The 17,873-nt window shown below is 44.7% G+C and overlaps 1 protein-coding gene across 1 annotated transcript in view; it reads left to right on the top strand.

The window, feature by feature from the left end:
- Positions 1 to 17,873, top strand: part of PPM1H (protein phosphatase, Mg2+/Mn2+ dependent 1H) — a 321,888-nt gene that overhangs the window by 286,666 nt on the left and 17,349 nt on the right. Inside the window, exon 9 of the mRNA XM_056117678.1 lies at positions 13,647 to 13,798. Within this exon, the coding sequence (XP_055973653.1) occupies positions 13,647 to 13,798 (152 nt within the window). The remainder of the gene's footprint in view (positions 1 to 13,646; positions 13,799 to 17,873) is intronic.

Below are 17,873 nucleotides of genomic sequence, written 5' to 3'. Positions count from 1 at the left end.
GGACAGGACTGGCTCCACCCCCATCCCGTGAGGCCCTGTGTGTCTCGTCACTGGGGGCCCAAACCTGACTGTCCAGTGGCCTCTGAAGGATGGGGGAACAGGCCAAGGCACGAAACCTATTCCCACCTGGGTTGGCCCAGCACCGGTAGCCTACTGCAGAGACCAGACACATTTCTACCTAAAGCCACTGGGTTCTGAGATTCGTTTCTGAGTCTCTGGGATCATGTCCATTAAGCAGTTCAATCAGGAACCAAAGAGGCCTTGCCTCCAATTATATAGCTGAACCAGAGGTGGTTTTGTGGGTGTGTTTCCCACATACCTAACTTTTGGCCGTTTACTTTCTTGGTAAACTTTGCCCCAAGTTTTTGGGGTCTGGCCAAAGGCACAGCTGCAATTTTGGGGTATCTGGAAGTCTGAAGGTGCCATCAGGCTGGTGAGTCACTCGCCTTACAGGTACAGATTGACCTACTGGAAGCACCATACCCCCTGTCATAGGTATTTTTATAGGGACTGCATTGAATCTGTATAATGCTTTGGGCAAGATTGTCATTTTGACATTATTAATCCTTCCAATCCATGAACAGAAAATGTGTTTTATTTCTTTTTGGGGTGATTTATAGAGACGGGTTTTGTTGTTGTGGTGGTGGTGGTGGTTTTTTATTGGTTGGTTGGTTTTTGGTCTTTTTACCTCTTTTGTTAAACTGATTCTTAGGTGTTTGATTTTTCTGAGGCCCAACTGTGAGTGGGAACTTTTTAAAAACACGTCTCACCTCTGTTTCATTATTTGCATATAGAGAAGCCATTAATTTCTCCATGTTGATTTTATAAACCACCACTTTATTGTACAAGTATATTGTTTCTAGGAGCTTTTCTGTGGAGTCTTTAGGATTTTCTTAGTATCATATCACCTACAAATATTGAGAGTTTGACTTCTTTTCCAATCTGGATGCCCTTTAATCTTGCTTGCCTAATTTCTATGTAAAGGACTCCCAATACTATATTGAATAGTTAATGGTGAGTGTGGGCAACCTTGTTTGTGCCTCATCTTAGAGGGAAACCTTTCAGATTTTCATTGAGTCTGATGCTTGCTGCAGATTTGTGGCAAATGACTTTAACTGTATTGATGAAAGTTCCTTCAACCCCCATTTTATTGAGCATTTTTATCGTGAGTGGGTATTGGATCTTTTCAAATGCTTTCTCTGTATCTGTTGATATGATCATATGATTTTTACTTTCTCTTATATTTATATGATGTATTATGTTGATTGACTTACATATATTAAACCATCCTTGCATCTCCAGGATGAATTCTTTGGGTCAGGGTTATGATCTTTTTGGTGTATTTTTAGATGCTGTTTGCTAATATTTTATTGAGGATTTTTGCTTCTGTGTTCATCAACAGTATACGTCTCTAGTTTTCCCTTTTTTTAATGTCTCTGGAGTCAAAATTTTGTGTGTATATTGAGTCAGACATTTCCTTTCACTGGAGATTATTTTCTTCTGATATCCTCTTCAAAAGTGATAATTTCTCTTGAAAATTACAGGCCAGTGACAGGTAGCCTCACATGCTGAATGCATATTTTTACAGGACACTTGGGTTCAATCCCTGACACCACATACTCCCACAAGCCTAGATCCAGAAGTAACCTCCAAACTCCTTCAGGCCTAGCCTAAAAACAAAACACAGATTTCAGTTAAACACACAGCATCAATTTTTTTTTTGCATCAATTATTGTGTTGATGTACATATAAAGAGTTTGAGAAATTTGTTTTTAAAATGCAAATCTCACAGGTAGGGTGCTCACTTAGCATGTGGGCAACCTGGGTTCAAGCACTGGCATCACATATGACCCCCCAGTATCAGCAGGAGTAATTCCTGAGTGCAGAGCCAGGAGTAGCCCCTGAACATCACTAAGTGTAGGCCAAAAACCAAAAAAATAAAATGCAGACCCCTGGGTCAGGGATGTGAGAAGTGGTGGAATACAGGCCTTGCATGTGTGGGCCTCTGGGTTTGATCAGGGAAGGGCAAACAAAAATCAAGTCCCTAGAATCCATTTCCTGAAAACCTGAACTACTGTCAGGTGGAGTGGGGATGGGGGGATGGGCCTGAAAGAGTTCATCTTTCTAGACTATTCTGGAGCAGGAGCTCTGAAGACTGCTCTTTGAGGGACTCTGTCATAAGCATTTGCTATGGTGCTTCAGGAATTTAAATTTTATAGTTTAAGTTTGATCATGGCTTTGTGCTATACATGAGCACAGTACTACACCTGTGCTCTGGTTCTAGATTGTTTGATTCCTTCCTTGTTTTTTTTTTTTTTTCTGTATTTAGTGGAGGGTGGTGGGGGCGCTCTCAATTGGTGCTCTGAGGTCTGAGGGCCTGAGGGTGCAGTGCTACTTAGACCCTACAATGCTGGGCATGACCCAGTCCACAACAACAATGCTCAGGGGCCCACACAGCTGCATCCAGTGATGCTCAAAGCTCCATGAGGTGCCAGGGATCTAACCAGGATGAGCTGTATGCAAGGCATGTGCCTTAACCCCACTCAACCCCTGTACTATCTCTCCAGCTCTGTTTGACTTTTTTTTTTTTTTTTTTGGCATTTTGGGTCACACCCGGCGATGCACAAGGGTTACTCCTGACTTTTCACTCAGGAATTACTCCTGGCAGTGGTCAGGTGACCATATGGGATGTTGGGAATCAAACCCAGGTCAGCCTCATGCAAGGCAAATGCCCTACCCACTGTATTTATTCTTTTTTAAAAATTTTATATATATTTTATTTTCATAAAAGTAGTTCACAATAGTTCATTACAGACAATATTCAAACACCAATCCCACAACCGAACACCTTCCCACCACAATAAGAGGTAAATGTGTGAAGGTTGTTGTATTTCATTCTGGAGCCATTTAAGCCCGAATATAAGAGGATACAAAGCAAGTATGTTAGAAACCAAACAAATGTGTGATACTTTTGATAAGTAAGTAAGGTAGAATGTAAGGATTGTGCAGCTGCAAATGCAGCCACACACTACAGGAAATTCTGCGGCGCCCTCTTCGGGGTGCTTTAGTTTATAGTCTCTGGGTCTTAGCCGTTAATGAGATTACATGGCGCTGGGGGCAGTTTGTGGGTGTGACTGCCAAGCTACTGGAAAACTGAGGAGCTAGCGGGGAGGAGTCCCAATCCCTATCCGAGCGGGCTTGGAGATCTTAGTAATGGGTTCCCGTGTACCTGGGTTTTCCTGCCAGTCTGCTCTCGAGTGAGGTTCATTATGTCTGTTTGATTTATTCTTACTGTATGAATTTGGTTGATAGGTTAAGGATGCTATCCACTTTATTCTCCACTTGGAGGTGGGGGACTTGCTACAGAGTAATTGCAGTAAGTCTGACTACCCCTCTACAGGTGTCCCGGCAGCTGACCCAAAGTGACTGTGTCTTCTCTCCTACACAGCACACAGAATGACTTGCTCACCTGCACGTGCATTTACTTGTACTTTCTGAAAACCTGCTATAAGGAGTCCTGTGAATTAGAAGCACTGTGGTGATTTCAGTCCCAAGGGCCAGAAGCAGCAAACATTTCATTATATAGACATCAGGTGATCTGTACATGTTCAAGAGTCACAGGGGACATTATGAATAATTATTCTGAAAACGGTATGGAGAGATATTATGGAGGTTGAGGCACTTGCCTAGCTTGTAGCTGCAGCTGTGACAAAGTTTGAATTCTGGCACCATATATGGTCCCCTAGACACCTCCAGGTGTGGGCCTTAGCAACATCAGCTGTGACCAGGAAAAGAAAAACTGGAAAAGACCAGTCTATGAAATGAGGGCTAGAGAGATAGTGAAACGGGTAAGGCCCTTGTCTGGCAACCCACTGACCCCAGTTCAGTTTCCCAGCACTGCATATAGTCCCCTTTAGTACCACCAGGAATCAACCCTGAGCACAGGCAGAGCCAGGAGTAAGCCCTGAGTATGGCTGATTGTGGTCCTAAAAAAAGAAGAAAGAAAGAAATGAAAAAACAAAGCCACCAAAAATAAAGAATAATCTAGGGAAAACAGACAAAAAACAAAATTATAGTCACATAAGCCTGTCTCCTGAATAGACTTGACACAATTCAGTTTGTCTCTGCACTCTCCTGCACTTTCCTAAGGTGGGAATTCTTCTGAACCTTAGCTCTGTAAAAGGGGAGTTAATGAACATGAACATTAATTTATGAATTTATCCCTCAAATATCTAATGAGCCAGAGTCAAGCCCATTTGTTCATTGAGTCACTAAATGAGCCTGAGATTCAGCCGTAAACAAGCCACTGGCGGCTTAGAAGAACTAGGTCCTGGGAGTGCCCCAGCTTGTAAGCCAGACTCCTCCCGACGCCCTGCGTCTCAGGAGTTGTAAAGCACTGGCCCACGTGGAGAGATGGAAGCCTGATGCTATAGAAGCCAGGAACTGGGAGAACAGCTTCAGGCTGTCTTCATACTAGCTAATACTTTGCTTGGTTTGGAATCGTTTTCTTTTCCTTTTTTGTCTTTTTTAATAGGGGCCACACCCGGTGCTGTTTTTCAGTCCAGCTAAAAACTCTCTCAGCTATTCGATTGTACCCACCCTTCACAGTCCCGTGTTTGTTTATTTTGTCTGTCAATCCAAAAGAAAAAACAAACCTTCAAGAATCTGTGGTGTGTTTCAAGGCTGAAATTATACCCGCAGCCAAAACAACTTGCTGCTGTGGGGAGCAACAGCGGCCAACATATTTGTCATACTTAAATGTCCCCTGATTCCTTCTCAGCCCAGAGCCATGACCTCTTCTGGTCAGCCACACCAGGTCCAACTCAGGCTAAGATGAAAGAGGATGGAGGATGTTAGCACCATAAGCATCTGCCATGACCACAACATCCTAATCTTTCCTTTCCCAAAGGGAGACGTGGAAACTTTGGGAGGTTGAGTCTGGTGTCTCACCATGCCCCCGTGAAAATCCAGAACCTCGGCCAAACCAAACTCCATCCAGCCGCCAGGCACTCCAGCCTCTGCTCTCATCCTCCAGCCTTGGCGTGGGTGGTTTCCTCTCCATATAAGACATCTGATGTCCAACTGCTTCTCCTTCATACCCTATCTGATGAATCATGACGGCTTCATTCAGGATTTCCCGCAGGTGGTCAATAGACTGAAAATGTGAATGAAAAAAATAGTTTGGCCTTGGCTCTCAGGGACAAAGAGGTTCTCGAACCTAAGGCTTCTGCCCCCCATATTCAGTGCAGATTTCATGATATGATGTGGGATGGATAAAATCACTGCAGTGAATTTACATGCCATCTTCTTGGCCTGCCAGAAAGCTACTATTGCAGTAATCTCCTTGCTTTATAGAACCACAGGGAAAGAGAGTAGAGTTTCATTTTCTTCTGATCCTAGAGCTGTATCAAAGTTCTTTTGTTTTTAATTATTGATTGAGATTTACAATACTGTTAATAATAGCACATAATTCCAACACTATATCCATAACCACCTCCAAGTGCATATCAAAAGTTCTGTAGGTTAACCTTTTGGATTGAACACATGGGGTAGGGCAAAAGACTTTGTGTTCTCATTTATTTTCAACTAATGTTGGTATTCTTTACTGGGCACGAATGCCAAGAATACTACTGAGAGACCCTATCACAGTCACTTTCATTCAGACTTTTGAGAGTGAATTCACATCCCAGGAGTTCTCTCTCTCCCTTGCCTCCTTTGACCAACTAGCTTAGGTTCAGGTTTTATACCCCATGATCTGTGGGGGTAGAATTTGTAGCTCCCTTCCATGTGATTTCATTTGCACTAACAGCTTTGTGAGAAGGACAGCCCAGGTGTTGGATTCCTTTTTCCTTTTTTTTTTTTTTTTTTTTTTTTTTTTTTTACAAACAGTGATTTCAGAGAGAAGCAAATTAAAAGCTGAAGGGAAATAAATGGCTTGTCTGGCGTCCTCAGGCTGGTTAGAAGCAGAGAGCTGAAGCGAGGGCTGATGATGACAGAGGCAGGCTTCTTGCTCTTCCAGAAAGCCAGGCCTGAGCAGTGGGAGCTACTCATCCTACACTGAATACTTAAACGGGGGGGGGAGGGGGGGGGGAAGGTTTGGTAAGTTTGCTGAACTGATATAGACATAAAAGCTGTGAGGACATCCTAGAGAAGCAGTTGAAATTTGGCAAATTTGGAAGAATGAACGTATTCTTTTTTTTGAAAGTAGCTGCAAGGGGGGCTGGAGCATTAGCACAGCGGGTAGGGCATTTGCCTTGCACGCGGCCGACCCAGGTTTGATTCCTAGCATCCCACATGGTCCCCCAAGCACCGCCAGGTGCAACCCCTGAGCATCTCTGGGTGTGACCCAAAAAGCAAAAAAAACAAAAACAAGAAAAAGAAAGTAGCTGCAAGAAGCTTACAGGAGGAGCTTTCTTAGCATATCACCAGAGTTCCATCAGTAATAGCGCCAAGAGGAGAACACATACTAGACAGACACTGAAGCAGCCACCTGCAGCAGAGCACCGAGGGGAGGTGCCATGTGAAAGGGTTGCTTGCCACGAGCTCCCGTGTAAAGTAGGTGCCCAGTGATGACATTCAGATCGTCTTTTAAGTGCTCTTGAGCCTGAGCCAGGGGCCCTTTGAGAATAGTCAGCACTTGGCTCGTTCAGGGGTGCATTAGCCAACGCTCCTGTGTGCCCCCGACTTCTCCCTGCCCCCTCCCTAACTCTGAGTGGTTGTGTTAGCAGTTCCAAGAGAGCAGAGGGAAGCGTGTGCTACTTCTGTTAAGTACCGGCACATCCTATCCCGGCGAGTGTTTGGGAGCGGTACCATTAACAAGCTCAGTCTGGGGGTTCACCAGATGAGGCTCTTCTGGGGTCAGCTTGGGTTTGTTTTCTTCCTCCCTTCTTTCCTGTATCCCTTGTCTCAACATGTGTGTCCTGAGGATCAATGTGACTTATACATAGAAAGATACTGCTAGGTCCACGGGAGAAAAAGAGAGTCACTCTGCCCTCCAAAGCAGATTTTGCGGAGAATCATTGATTTCTTCAATGACTGGGTCCCAACAAGGGAAATGCCCCTAGGACTGTGCCCCTACAGGGGCCCATTGCCTATGACCATATTTTCAAGGCAAAGGTGAGCTGCTCTACTGTTTGTGCTGGAATATCCTGGCCTTGGCCTTGACTTACATAGACTGATGCTTGGGCTCAGGCCCACACTTCAGTTGCGAGTATGAGAGACACAAAAAGAATGAGAAAGAGTATATGTATCTATGTGTGTACAAACCCCGGGCCTCACACTTGAAGGTATATTCTTTGTTTTTTTGGCTTCAAAAAAATGGGGGGAGGGCACACCTGATGATGTTCAGGGGTTACTCCTGGTTCTGTGTTCAGGAATCACTCCTGGCAGTGTTCAAGGGACCATATGACATGCTGAGGATCAAACCAGAGTTGGCCGCATGCAAAGCAAGTGTGTTACCCTCTGTACTGTTCTCTGGCCCCATTAAGAATATATTTATTAAAATAACATTGCATGGGGCCGGAGCAATAGTATAGTGGGTAGGGCATTTGCCTTGTACATAGAAGACCTGGGTTCGATTCCCAGCATCCCATATAATCCCCCCCCCAACACCGCCAGGAGTAATTTCTGAGTGTATGTGCCAGGGGTAACCCCCGAGCATCACTGGGTGTGACCCAAGAAGCAAAAACATAAAATAACATTGCACTATATAATTTGCATGTTTTCATCATTATAAATAATCACCTGTATGTACTAGCAAAAAAAAAAAAAAAGGAGCAAGTACATTTTTAAATTTTACGCGGCCAACCCAACCGATCAGGGTTCAGTTCCTCGCCCCTCTTGGAGAGCCCGGCAAGCTACTGAGAGTATCTCACCTGCACAGCAAAGCCTGGCAAGCCACGCGTGAAGTATTCAATATGCCAAACACAGTAACAACAAGTCTCAAGATGAAGATGTTACTGGGCCCACTCGAGCAAAATCGATGAACAACAGGAGGACAGTGACAGTGACAGAATATAAATTATATGACCAGAGAGATAGCACAGCGGGTAGGGCACTTACTTTGCACATGGCTGACCTAGATTCAATCCCTGGCATCCCATATGATCCTGTGGGCCCACCCAGAGTAATTCCTAAGTGCAGAACCAGTAGTAAACCCTGAGCACTGCTGGGTTGTGACCCCCACCCCTCAAAAAGAATAAATTCTAGTAACAGAAACCTCTTTTTTGAGGGGGTAGTTTTAAATGGGACCATGGAGTCCTAATGTGTTCTGCAAGCTCAAGGGCACCGCAGGTGTTTCTTAAGACCTTAAATATTGAGAATGATTAACCACGTGGGAGAGACAGGTCAAGGTGCCCAAGCTGACTCTGAGCTGGCGATCTGGAAAGGCACGTGCGTGCAGAGGAGGCAGGGAAGGGCGACCTTGCTGCTCATCCACCTCCTCCCAGAGGCTCTGCCCACTGCAGCTGTGGGTGCCTCCTGTAGCACCTCCCCTTTGACACCAGTTTAATACACACATCCTTCATCTAGAGCAGTGAGGGTTCCCCAAAGAACCTCCAGCTGTCTGTCAACCTCTGTTCTCTCACCCTCTTTACCTGGCCTGCTGTTTTCTTATGTCATTTCTGGCACTGTCATTTTTTTTTCTTTTTGGGTCACATCCAGCGATGCACAGGGGTTACTCCTGGGTCTGCACTCAGGAATTACTCCTAGCGGTGCTCAGGAGACCATATGGGATGCCGGAGATTGAACCCGGGTCGGCCCCGTGCTTGGCAAATGCCCTACTCGCTGTGCTATCACTCCAGCCACACTGTCATTTATTTGTGTGTCTGCCTCATCTGTGAATTAGAAGTCGTGAGGAACTTTGTCAGGACTGCCCACAGCTGTCTCCCACTGCCCAGAAAAGCACTGGCGCTTAATTCACTCTCTGGAAGCAGGTAATGAAGGCCCCCAAGGCCAGATGGACCCACACAGGCCCCCTCTGGCAGCTGCTCAGTATTGCCCGGAGGAGAGGCAGGATCTCCAGAATTCCTTGGCCTTCCCTTTGCTTCCCTGGTGCCCTGAGTCCGGGGAAGGTTCTCCAGCTCTCTGGCTGACAGGGCTTCCCAGGAGTCCATCTCTCTTCAGGAGTCTGCTTCCTGGGGAGCTGCAGAGGGAGCCCTGTGAGTAGTGAAGGGGTCATTCCAGAATATAAAGGAGCTATTTCAGAAACCCTGGGGAGATGCCTGTAGTCTGGCTGAGGAGAGCCAATCTCTGCATCAGGGTCAAGGTGCTGGAGCCAGGGACCCAAAGCCCAGGGGTAAGGTGAGCTCTGAGCTCAGTCCTTCCCAGAACATTCTGTGGCACCCGTTAACATATAAGACTGGAGCTATAAGTGGGAAGTTGGCCAAAACCTTTGGAAACTGGCTAAAGGGCAGGAAACAAAGGGCAGCGGTAAAGATCTAAAAGGATGTTAATGGGGAAGGGCCTCGGGGAATAGTTCTGGGACCAACTTTTTTTATTATTTACATAAAAGTTACTTGGAGAATAGTATTGAAAGGGATTTCCACGTTGGCGAGTGAAAGCGCACTGGAGAGCGGTATGTGGAAATGCAAAATAGTGGAATAGGGAAGGAGTCAATGTGCAGCTGGAACAGAAGAAGCGCATCCTATAGCAGGTTCTGTTTAGCAACCCAGGCCCGTTCTCCTCGGCCGTTTGAATGGCAGGCAAGACAGCTTTGGCTTGAGCAACTCCAGTCTCCAGATTTTTAGGGTCAGTGCAAAGTGCTAAAAGAGGTTTTGGCCCTGCATGCCCTGGACAGGTCCTGAAATGAAGTGTTACCATCAGGGCTAACAACCACTCTTTTATCACTTTTTTTTCTATTTATTTAACTTCAAATATTTTACTAGGCTGAAGAGATACGCACCAGGCTGAGCACATGCTCAAAATGCAAAAGGGGTCTGGATTCAGTCACCAGCACTGCCTGGTCCCCCAAACACTGCCAGAGTGACCCCTGAACACAGAGCCGGGAGTAGCCCCTGCACATTACTGGAAGTGACACACACACACCCAAAACCAAAGTAAGGCATTTGTCTTGCATATAGCTAACCTGGGTTCAATCTCCAGCACAATGTATATCCCTGAGCACAGAGCCAGGATAAGCCCTGAGTATTCTCAGATGTGGCCCCAAAACCAAGAAATAATTTTTGTAGTTTTTGAGGTAACATTATGGGTTTTTTGGGGTTTTTTGTTGTTGTTGTTTTGTTTTTTTATTTGTTTGTTTTTGCCTTTTGTGTCACACCCAGGGATGCAAAGGGGTTACTCCTGGCTCATGCACTCAGGAATTACTCCTGGCAGTGCTTGGGGGACCATATGGGAGCTGAGAATTGAACCCGGGTCGGCCGCATGCAAGGCAAACACCCTACCCACTGTGCTACTGCTCCAGCCCAGAATATCTTAAATGAAATAACACACGCGGTGTAACCATATAAGTCAGGACTTGAAGTTGGGAGCCCAGGAATAACGTTTCTTTTTTTTTTTCCTTTTTGGGTCACATCCAATGATGCTCAGGGGTTACTCTTGGCTTTGCACTCCTGGCAGTGCTCAGGGGACCATATGGGATACTGGGAATCAAACCCAGCAAACGCCCTACCCGCTGTACTATCACTCCAGACCCCAGGAGTAACATTCTATATTGTCTTCCCTCAGGGATGGTCGAGGCACTGGACAAGTCACCTTGGTCATAACCCTGACCTGGTATCACTTGTGTCGGCCTTGCTGTTCAGCCTCTCGTCTACCACGCTGCAGTGTCAGCACCACAGGCTCAGAAACCTCAGCCCAGGACTGAATTAGAATATGCGTGTGGTCAGGATACTGATTCCTGTGCAAATAAACCTTTGAGAAGTCCTGCTCTGAGACACACAGATACCACAGAAAATGATCAGACGGGCTTTGGGTCAGTTGAAAACTCAGACCACAGAAGTTCAACTGTGCCTGAGGACACAGTTCTGGCATTTGGGTCTCTGTCCTCTAGTAAACAAATTTAAGATCCCCCTCTTCCCCCTCTAGTTTTCATTAATTTGGCCTCTGAAGGTGAGTGCCTTCTTTCTAATAGAAGTTTATCCCTAAGTGAACAGGCCTTTGGAAAAGATGTTAAAAGCCAATCCAATACACTCCTGAGTACTTTTCCCCGAGCAAGGTCCATGAACTGGGCCATTAGCTAATTGTTCCATCTCATTTGCAGTCCACAGAGGGCTGGCACCTGGAGGCTGCTTTACATTTAAGCTGCTTTTTTCAGAGGCTCTGTGAGTAGGTGTGGGGCCTTTGTTCTCTATTGCTGGGTGTAGGCTGAACCAGCCTGATGGCAGGGTGTTACGAGCCTAGCAAACCTTTCTAGGCCAGAGACGGTTGGCTTTCTAAGACAGATTTGAGCAGGATGTGTATCCCTTATGAGTGTATCTCTGTAGCCCTGGGATGAAGTAATGGTAACTGTGTGATGAAGGAGCAGGGGAATAGCTGCTTACCCCATTTTCTTCTCCCCACCCTGACTTTGGCCTACAGCTTTCTTTAGACTGTAGGTGCCGGAAGATTGATGACGTTGATTGCTTTTGTCCTCAGGACATGAGATGGTACAGGTGAGGGCTGGTTCTGCCAAATTAAAAGAGAATAATGATGCAACCTAAAATGAATCCTCCCTGGCCCCACCAAAGAAGGGAAAATATAGAATTGTGGCCTATCCCAAAGAAATGTTGCTTTTTTTTTCTTTTTGGGTCACACCTGGCAATGCACAGGGGTTACTCCTGACTCTGCGCTCAGGAATTACCCTTGGCAGTGCTCAGGGGACCATATGGAGTGCTGGAAATCGAACCTGGATCAGCCGTGTGCAAGGCAAATGCCCTACCCGCTGTGCTATTGCTCCAGCCCCAGAATTTTAATTTTGAATTCTTCTGAGTTTGTTTAGGGTTACTGTGTTCTTTTCAAAGCATTTGGGTAGATTTTGAAATACCCAAATCATTATAGAGATGAGTAGAGACTTACGAGTTTGCCAAGTCACACTTTGGTGGTTCAAACTTAGAATGTGTCCTTTGGGGGCCAGGGAGATGGTTCAGGGGTTAAGGCACTTGCTTTGCACGTGGGCAACCTTGATTCAATCCCCAGCACCACACATGGTCCCCTGAGCCCCATTAAGAGTGATCCCTGACCACAGAGCCTGGAAAACCCTGAGCACTACCAGGTGTGGTCCCCCCTGCAGAGAGAGAGAGAGAGAGAGAGAGAGAGAGAGAGAGAGAGAGAGAGAGAGTGTGTCCCTTTATAATTTAGACTTGACTGAAGCTCCACTTGAAGCCCCATCCTCATAAAAAAAATGAATCCAGATCATTGGGCTTTGGAGCAAATAAGTCAAAAGGTGGCTCAATTCCATATGACCCCACAATACCTCTTCTGGGAATATATCCCAAGAGTGAAAAAAAGCACAGTATAAATGACATCTCTACCTATATGTTCATTGCAGTGCTGTTCACAATAACCAAAATCTGGAAACAACCCAAATGCCCCAAAACAGATGATTGGTTGAAGAAACTTTGGTACATCTACATAGTGGAATACTATGCAGCTGTTAGGAGAGATGAAGTCATGAAATTTGCTTATAAGTGAATAGACATAGAAAGTATCATGCCAAGTGAAAGGAGACAGAGAGGGACAGATATAGAAGGACTGCACTCATTTGTGGAGTATAAAATAACATAACATGAGACTGACACCCCAAGGACACAAGGTCCAGAAAGATTATTTCAGAGTTAGAAGCCTGCCACATGAGTGGGGGAGAAGGCAGCTAGAATAGAGAAGGGATCACTAAGAAAAATGGTGGTTGTAGGGATCATTCAGGCCGGGAGATGTGTGCTGAAAGTAGATAAAGGGCCAAACATGGTAACCTCTCACTGTCTGTATTGCAAACTCTATTGGCCAAAAGTAGAGAATATGGGGGAAATTGCCTGCCATGGAGGCAGTGGGAGGGTGGGAAAGAGGGATATACTGGGGAGATTGGTGCTGGGGAATGTGCACTGGTGGAGGGATGGGTATTTGATCATTGCGTGATTGTAACTCAAACATGAAAGCTTGTAACTGTATCTCACGGTGATTCAATTTAAAAAAAATTAAAAAGGTGGCTCAAATTATTAAATGAAATGAAACATGGCTCCTTAGTCCAGAACCACTATATCCAGAGCAGCTATTAAGGACTCTAGGCTGGCCTTACAGCATCGACAAATTGAGGGTACAGGCACAAAGAAATCTGCTGTTTAGATTACTAATAGCCCCTAACATGAAGTGGACCCTTAATAAATGTTTGCAGAATGGATATGCAAAGGAAGAATGCACGCAAGTCTCTGACTATTCTCCCTAACAGTGTACCTGCTGTAGGTCTTCATCCTGGCTATCACTTGGTTATTACATTTTCATTTAATTTCTTCTTACCAACTACTGAGCCTCTCTCTTAGACTCATTTGTAGTTGTGTATTGGGCCCCATATGTCTGCAAAGGCGGTGGTCCCTGGCAACAAAGCTCACTTACGTGTGGCAATAATAAGGCAGGCAGGGGAAAAGGTAAATCAGAAGGGAATTTGGGGTATATTGTGCGCCTACCTTCTTAAGCAGGGCTATTCCTGTTCTTTTCAGGTAAAAGTCTATGATCTCTCCAAATATGAGCATGGAGCAGATGACGTGCTGATCCTGGCCACTGACGGACTCTGGGATGTTTTATCAAATGAAGAAGTGGCTGAGGCAATCACTCAGTTTCTTCCTAACTGTGATCCCGATGACCCTCACAGGTTCGTGCATTTCTCTGACTGTAAGTTTGTGCCTGTTTTTGTGATGTGACTAAAATGAATAGTTATCAGGTGATTTTTTTAAATTGCTAATATCTTTATTTTTTTTAAATTTTTATTAGTAAAACACCATGAGGTACAGTTGTAGACTTACAAATTTTTGTGCTTGAGTTTCATACATTCATGATTTCTAGCAAAGCTGAGAGGGAAGATTTAGTAATCAAACTGCAGAAGAGATCGTGTTTCTTCTGAGAGAGACATTTCACCATCAAGGAAAATTCCTTCTTAAGTTGAACCTCAAGGCAAACTGATAAAGAATTTGGGGCCTCGGGATATAGTTCTCTGTGGAGAAGCACTTTTCTTCTATGTGGGAGATGCTGAATTTTATCCCAGCATTGCCCACCCCATCCCCTACCAAGAACGTGATTTTAAAGATATTTTTGCAGCTTTTTTTTTCTCACAGTCTTCATGTCCTCTAAAGTAATAATCCAACTTGATCCTCCTGAGAAGTATGAAAGTAATGTTCTGAGCCTAGATTTTCCTCCGGTTTGGAATTGTTTCTTTTGGGAAAGGAAAGAAATATTCTAGAATAGGTATTCCTTTATAAAGTGGCATTATAAATATCCCAAAGAACTCTAGGTGACTCAAAAATAAATAGATATCCCGTCTTGAGAAAGGCAGCTTTGGTTTAGAACAAGGAAGCAGAACACCATGAGTAAAAACCAGTAGACACAGCAGCAGAGTGAGACCTGCAAGTGCTTCGTCCTTAGATCTGTTGGTTAAAAAAGGGCGGGAGGGGGCCACCAATCTAGCATTTCAGAATTTTTGTTTGTTCCTAGTCTGCTTAGTTTTGCATTCAATGTTCAACTCCCAGAAGGGCTTGAGGGCCCATATGCTCAGTAGTCAAAATGTGGTCTGTATTTAACAATGGAATATTATTTAGCTTTCAAAAAGCTTTAAGAAGTTTTTGTACATGCTATATAAACATTGAAGACTAAGGAAGATACGCCAGTCAGATGAGGTCAAACATCGTATAATTCTATTTATATGAGTTGCCTATTTAGATTAGAGAGACAGAGCAGATTGGTAATTGCCCGGGACTGGTATGAGAGGGACAGGGACCAAGTAAGAGAGCATGTGTTTGAATCTGATCTTTCGTACCAAAAAACAAACAAGAAGCATACATTCATGAAAAAAGAGGAGGAAAAAATTCTAACATAGAACAACTGCTGATTACTTGTGAAAATATAGAAAGACTAACCACAGTTTATCTGGTACAGTTGAGTATATACACAACTCCCAGGAGTCAGAAGTTTCACTCCTAACTCTGTGTGTCATAGTGTAATATACATTCATTTATATTAAATTCTGAGGCCGTGTCTTTTTTGCTTTTTGGGTCACACCCAGCAAAGCACAGGGGTTACTCCTGGCAGTGCTTGGAGGACCATATGGGATGCTGGGAATCAAACTCTGGTCGGCTGCATGCGAGACGAACACCCTACCCACTGTGCTATTGTCCAGCCCCTGAGGCCATGTCTTAATGATTAATGGATCCTGTAATCACACTGCCTTTCACTTCCATGCACGGTGGCTTCAAAAGTAGGGTCTTGGGCCCATGGGCATTAGCGTCTTCCTACCAAGTCAGCCCTTTCTCATCTCCAAAAGATGCAATAACTCACCCAACCAATGAAAGCCAGAGATCAAAGTGTCTGGCATTTAGTACTCAGTACTGGATGTTTTGCCATTACATTCATTCTATATTTATTGCAATTTTTATATGTTTTATATAGTTCACAACAAAACTGTTCTTCTGAGGAGGGAAAGAAATTGAAGGTAGACTACCTATCTCCTCCTAGAAATTTTTGGGAAATTTAACTTAGGTGAACAAAATGGATGGCACTGTAATTCAAGATCCTTTTATCTGAATTCGAATGCAGTTTCCTCCTATTAAGTTTTGATGGGTGTTCTGTCCTAGTTGTTAACATTCTCCTGTTGGTTGTCTTTACTGTGATTATTTCTATAAAGTTTTGCAAGGCCAGCTGGCAGGAGTGAGGTTGAAAAGGCACCCAAAGCTTGCTTTGTATATATATATATGGGCTGGGAAGAGGTGCCAGGGATCAAATTCAGGGCCTCACACATTCAAGACAGATGCTCTGCCATTGAGTCACTTTCTCTGGCCTCCAATGAATTGTTTTTAAATTCTCTCTGATCTAGCCCGGTCTTACTTACCAGCCATTCTTCTTCCATGGCAGTAGATCTGCCCTCCAAGAATGGCAGCCTGGGGGCAGTGTGGGGGGCTGAGTCAGAGCTGGCTGGGGTATTTTCTGCGCTCTGCTTCCTGCTGAAGCAGTATTTTTCAACTGGGGAGCCGAATGACCCCAATGGCCTCTCTGGGGTTCCCTAGAATGTTCCATGGGGGCCATACATGAAAATTGTATAAGTGGGGACCATAGAATGAGACTAGGGGGCCACGAGGGAAGTGACAAGGGAAGAAACCAGACGAGACTGAGAAAAGTAAACAGTAGGAAGGGGCCAAGATAATACATGGATAAGTCACTTGCCTTATGTCAGCTGACCCAACTTCGGTCCGCTGCAGTGAGCACTGCAGGTTACGGCCAAGCCTCCCTACCCTCTAACACACACACACACATACACACACACACACACACACACACACACACACACACACCATGCATGTGCATACACACACACAAGAAAATAGTTTAAAAAGAGTTGAGAAACACTGGATTCTAGGAATACATAGAATGAAAGAAGATAAGAAAGAAGAAAGTTTGTGTTTTGCCTTTCAGTGCATATTGCAAACCAAAGCCCGAAAAAGATTCCATAATAGTAAAAGGAAAGTTTTACAGATAAACATGATTTTACTAGTATGAGATGGACTAGCAGGATGAAGATCAGAAAAATTTCTATTGGTTCGTTGATTGAAAGCTGAAAGTTGAACATTTTCTTCCTTGCCAAATCCTGCTTGGATTCATTTATTTAGGGTATTGTTGTAAGTGTTGGTGATGATGATGATGATGATGATGACGACGACGACGACGACAACGGCCATACCAAAGGTCAAACCTGTAGCCTCACACTTGGCAAGGCACGTGCTGCGCCCGAGTCACACTCCCAGCCCTTGTTTATAATGGGAAAGAATCTGGGAAAACAGACCTGGTTTTTGCATTCCTAAAGCTTAAAGTCTAGAGGAGGCAGAAGCATAGGGTGATAAAATACAGTGATTAAAGCAACCTAACCTAGAGCTTGAGATGTCCCAGAAAGCTTCCCAACAGGGGTCGGAGCAATAGTACAGTGGGGAGGGTGTTTGCCTTGCAAGCAGCCAACCTAACTTTGATCCCAGGCACCCCATATGGTCCCTCAAGTACCACCAGGAATAATTCCTGAGTGCAGAACAAGGAATAATCCCTAAGCATCGCTGGGATGTGACACCCACCCCCCGACTTCCCCCTTACCCAAAAAAAAACCCTAAAAATAGTTTCCCAATGGAAGGGATGTTCGTCCAGACTTTAAAAAACTAACGAATAAGGGGCCAGAGAGATAGCACTGGGGTTAAGGTGTTTGTCTTTAATACCTGCTCCCAGTTTGGTCCCTAGCACTGCATATGATCTCGCAGACACTGCCAGACCCAGGACTAGCCCCTCAGCACCACTGAGTGTGGTCCATTCCCTCCAATAAAACCACTTTAAGAATAAATAAACCTAAGCTAGAGAGTGTAAAGGTGAGTGGAACTGGGAAGGACATGGTGCCTTCAAGGAATCCAAGTCAGTATGACTGGCTGGGCTTTGTGTGGGGTAACGGCAATAGATGAGGGGTAAGAGATAAGTAGTATCAGTTCAGGTCCTGCCATCTGAGCTCACAAGATTAAGGACTATAAAAAATTACTTGGAGGAAGGGAAGTGTGTAGTAATGAGATGGAATTGTAGTTCTTTCATTCTGACCCACAATCAGATAACATTCCATATAATCTGACATCGAAAAACATGCACTGGAGATTGCTTCTCTAGCTCTATTTGTTCTTTAATAATAATTTAAGTCACATTGGGCAATCAGAGAA

Source organism: Sorex fumeus, unplaced genomic scaffold (genome assembly GCF_029834395.1).
Source record: "Sorex fumeus unplaced genomic scaffold, SorFum_2.1 ptg000035l, whole genome shotgun sequence".
Taxonomy (NCBI): Eukaryota; Metazoa; Chordata; class Mammalia; order Eulipotyphla; family Soricidae; genus Sorex; species Sorex fumeus.
The sequence above is the reverse complement of the archived record's forward strand: the minus strand, read 5'-3'. Positions and strand labels throughout refer to the sequence as shown.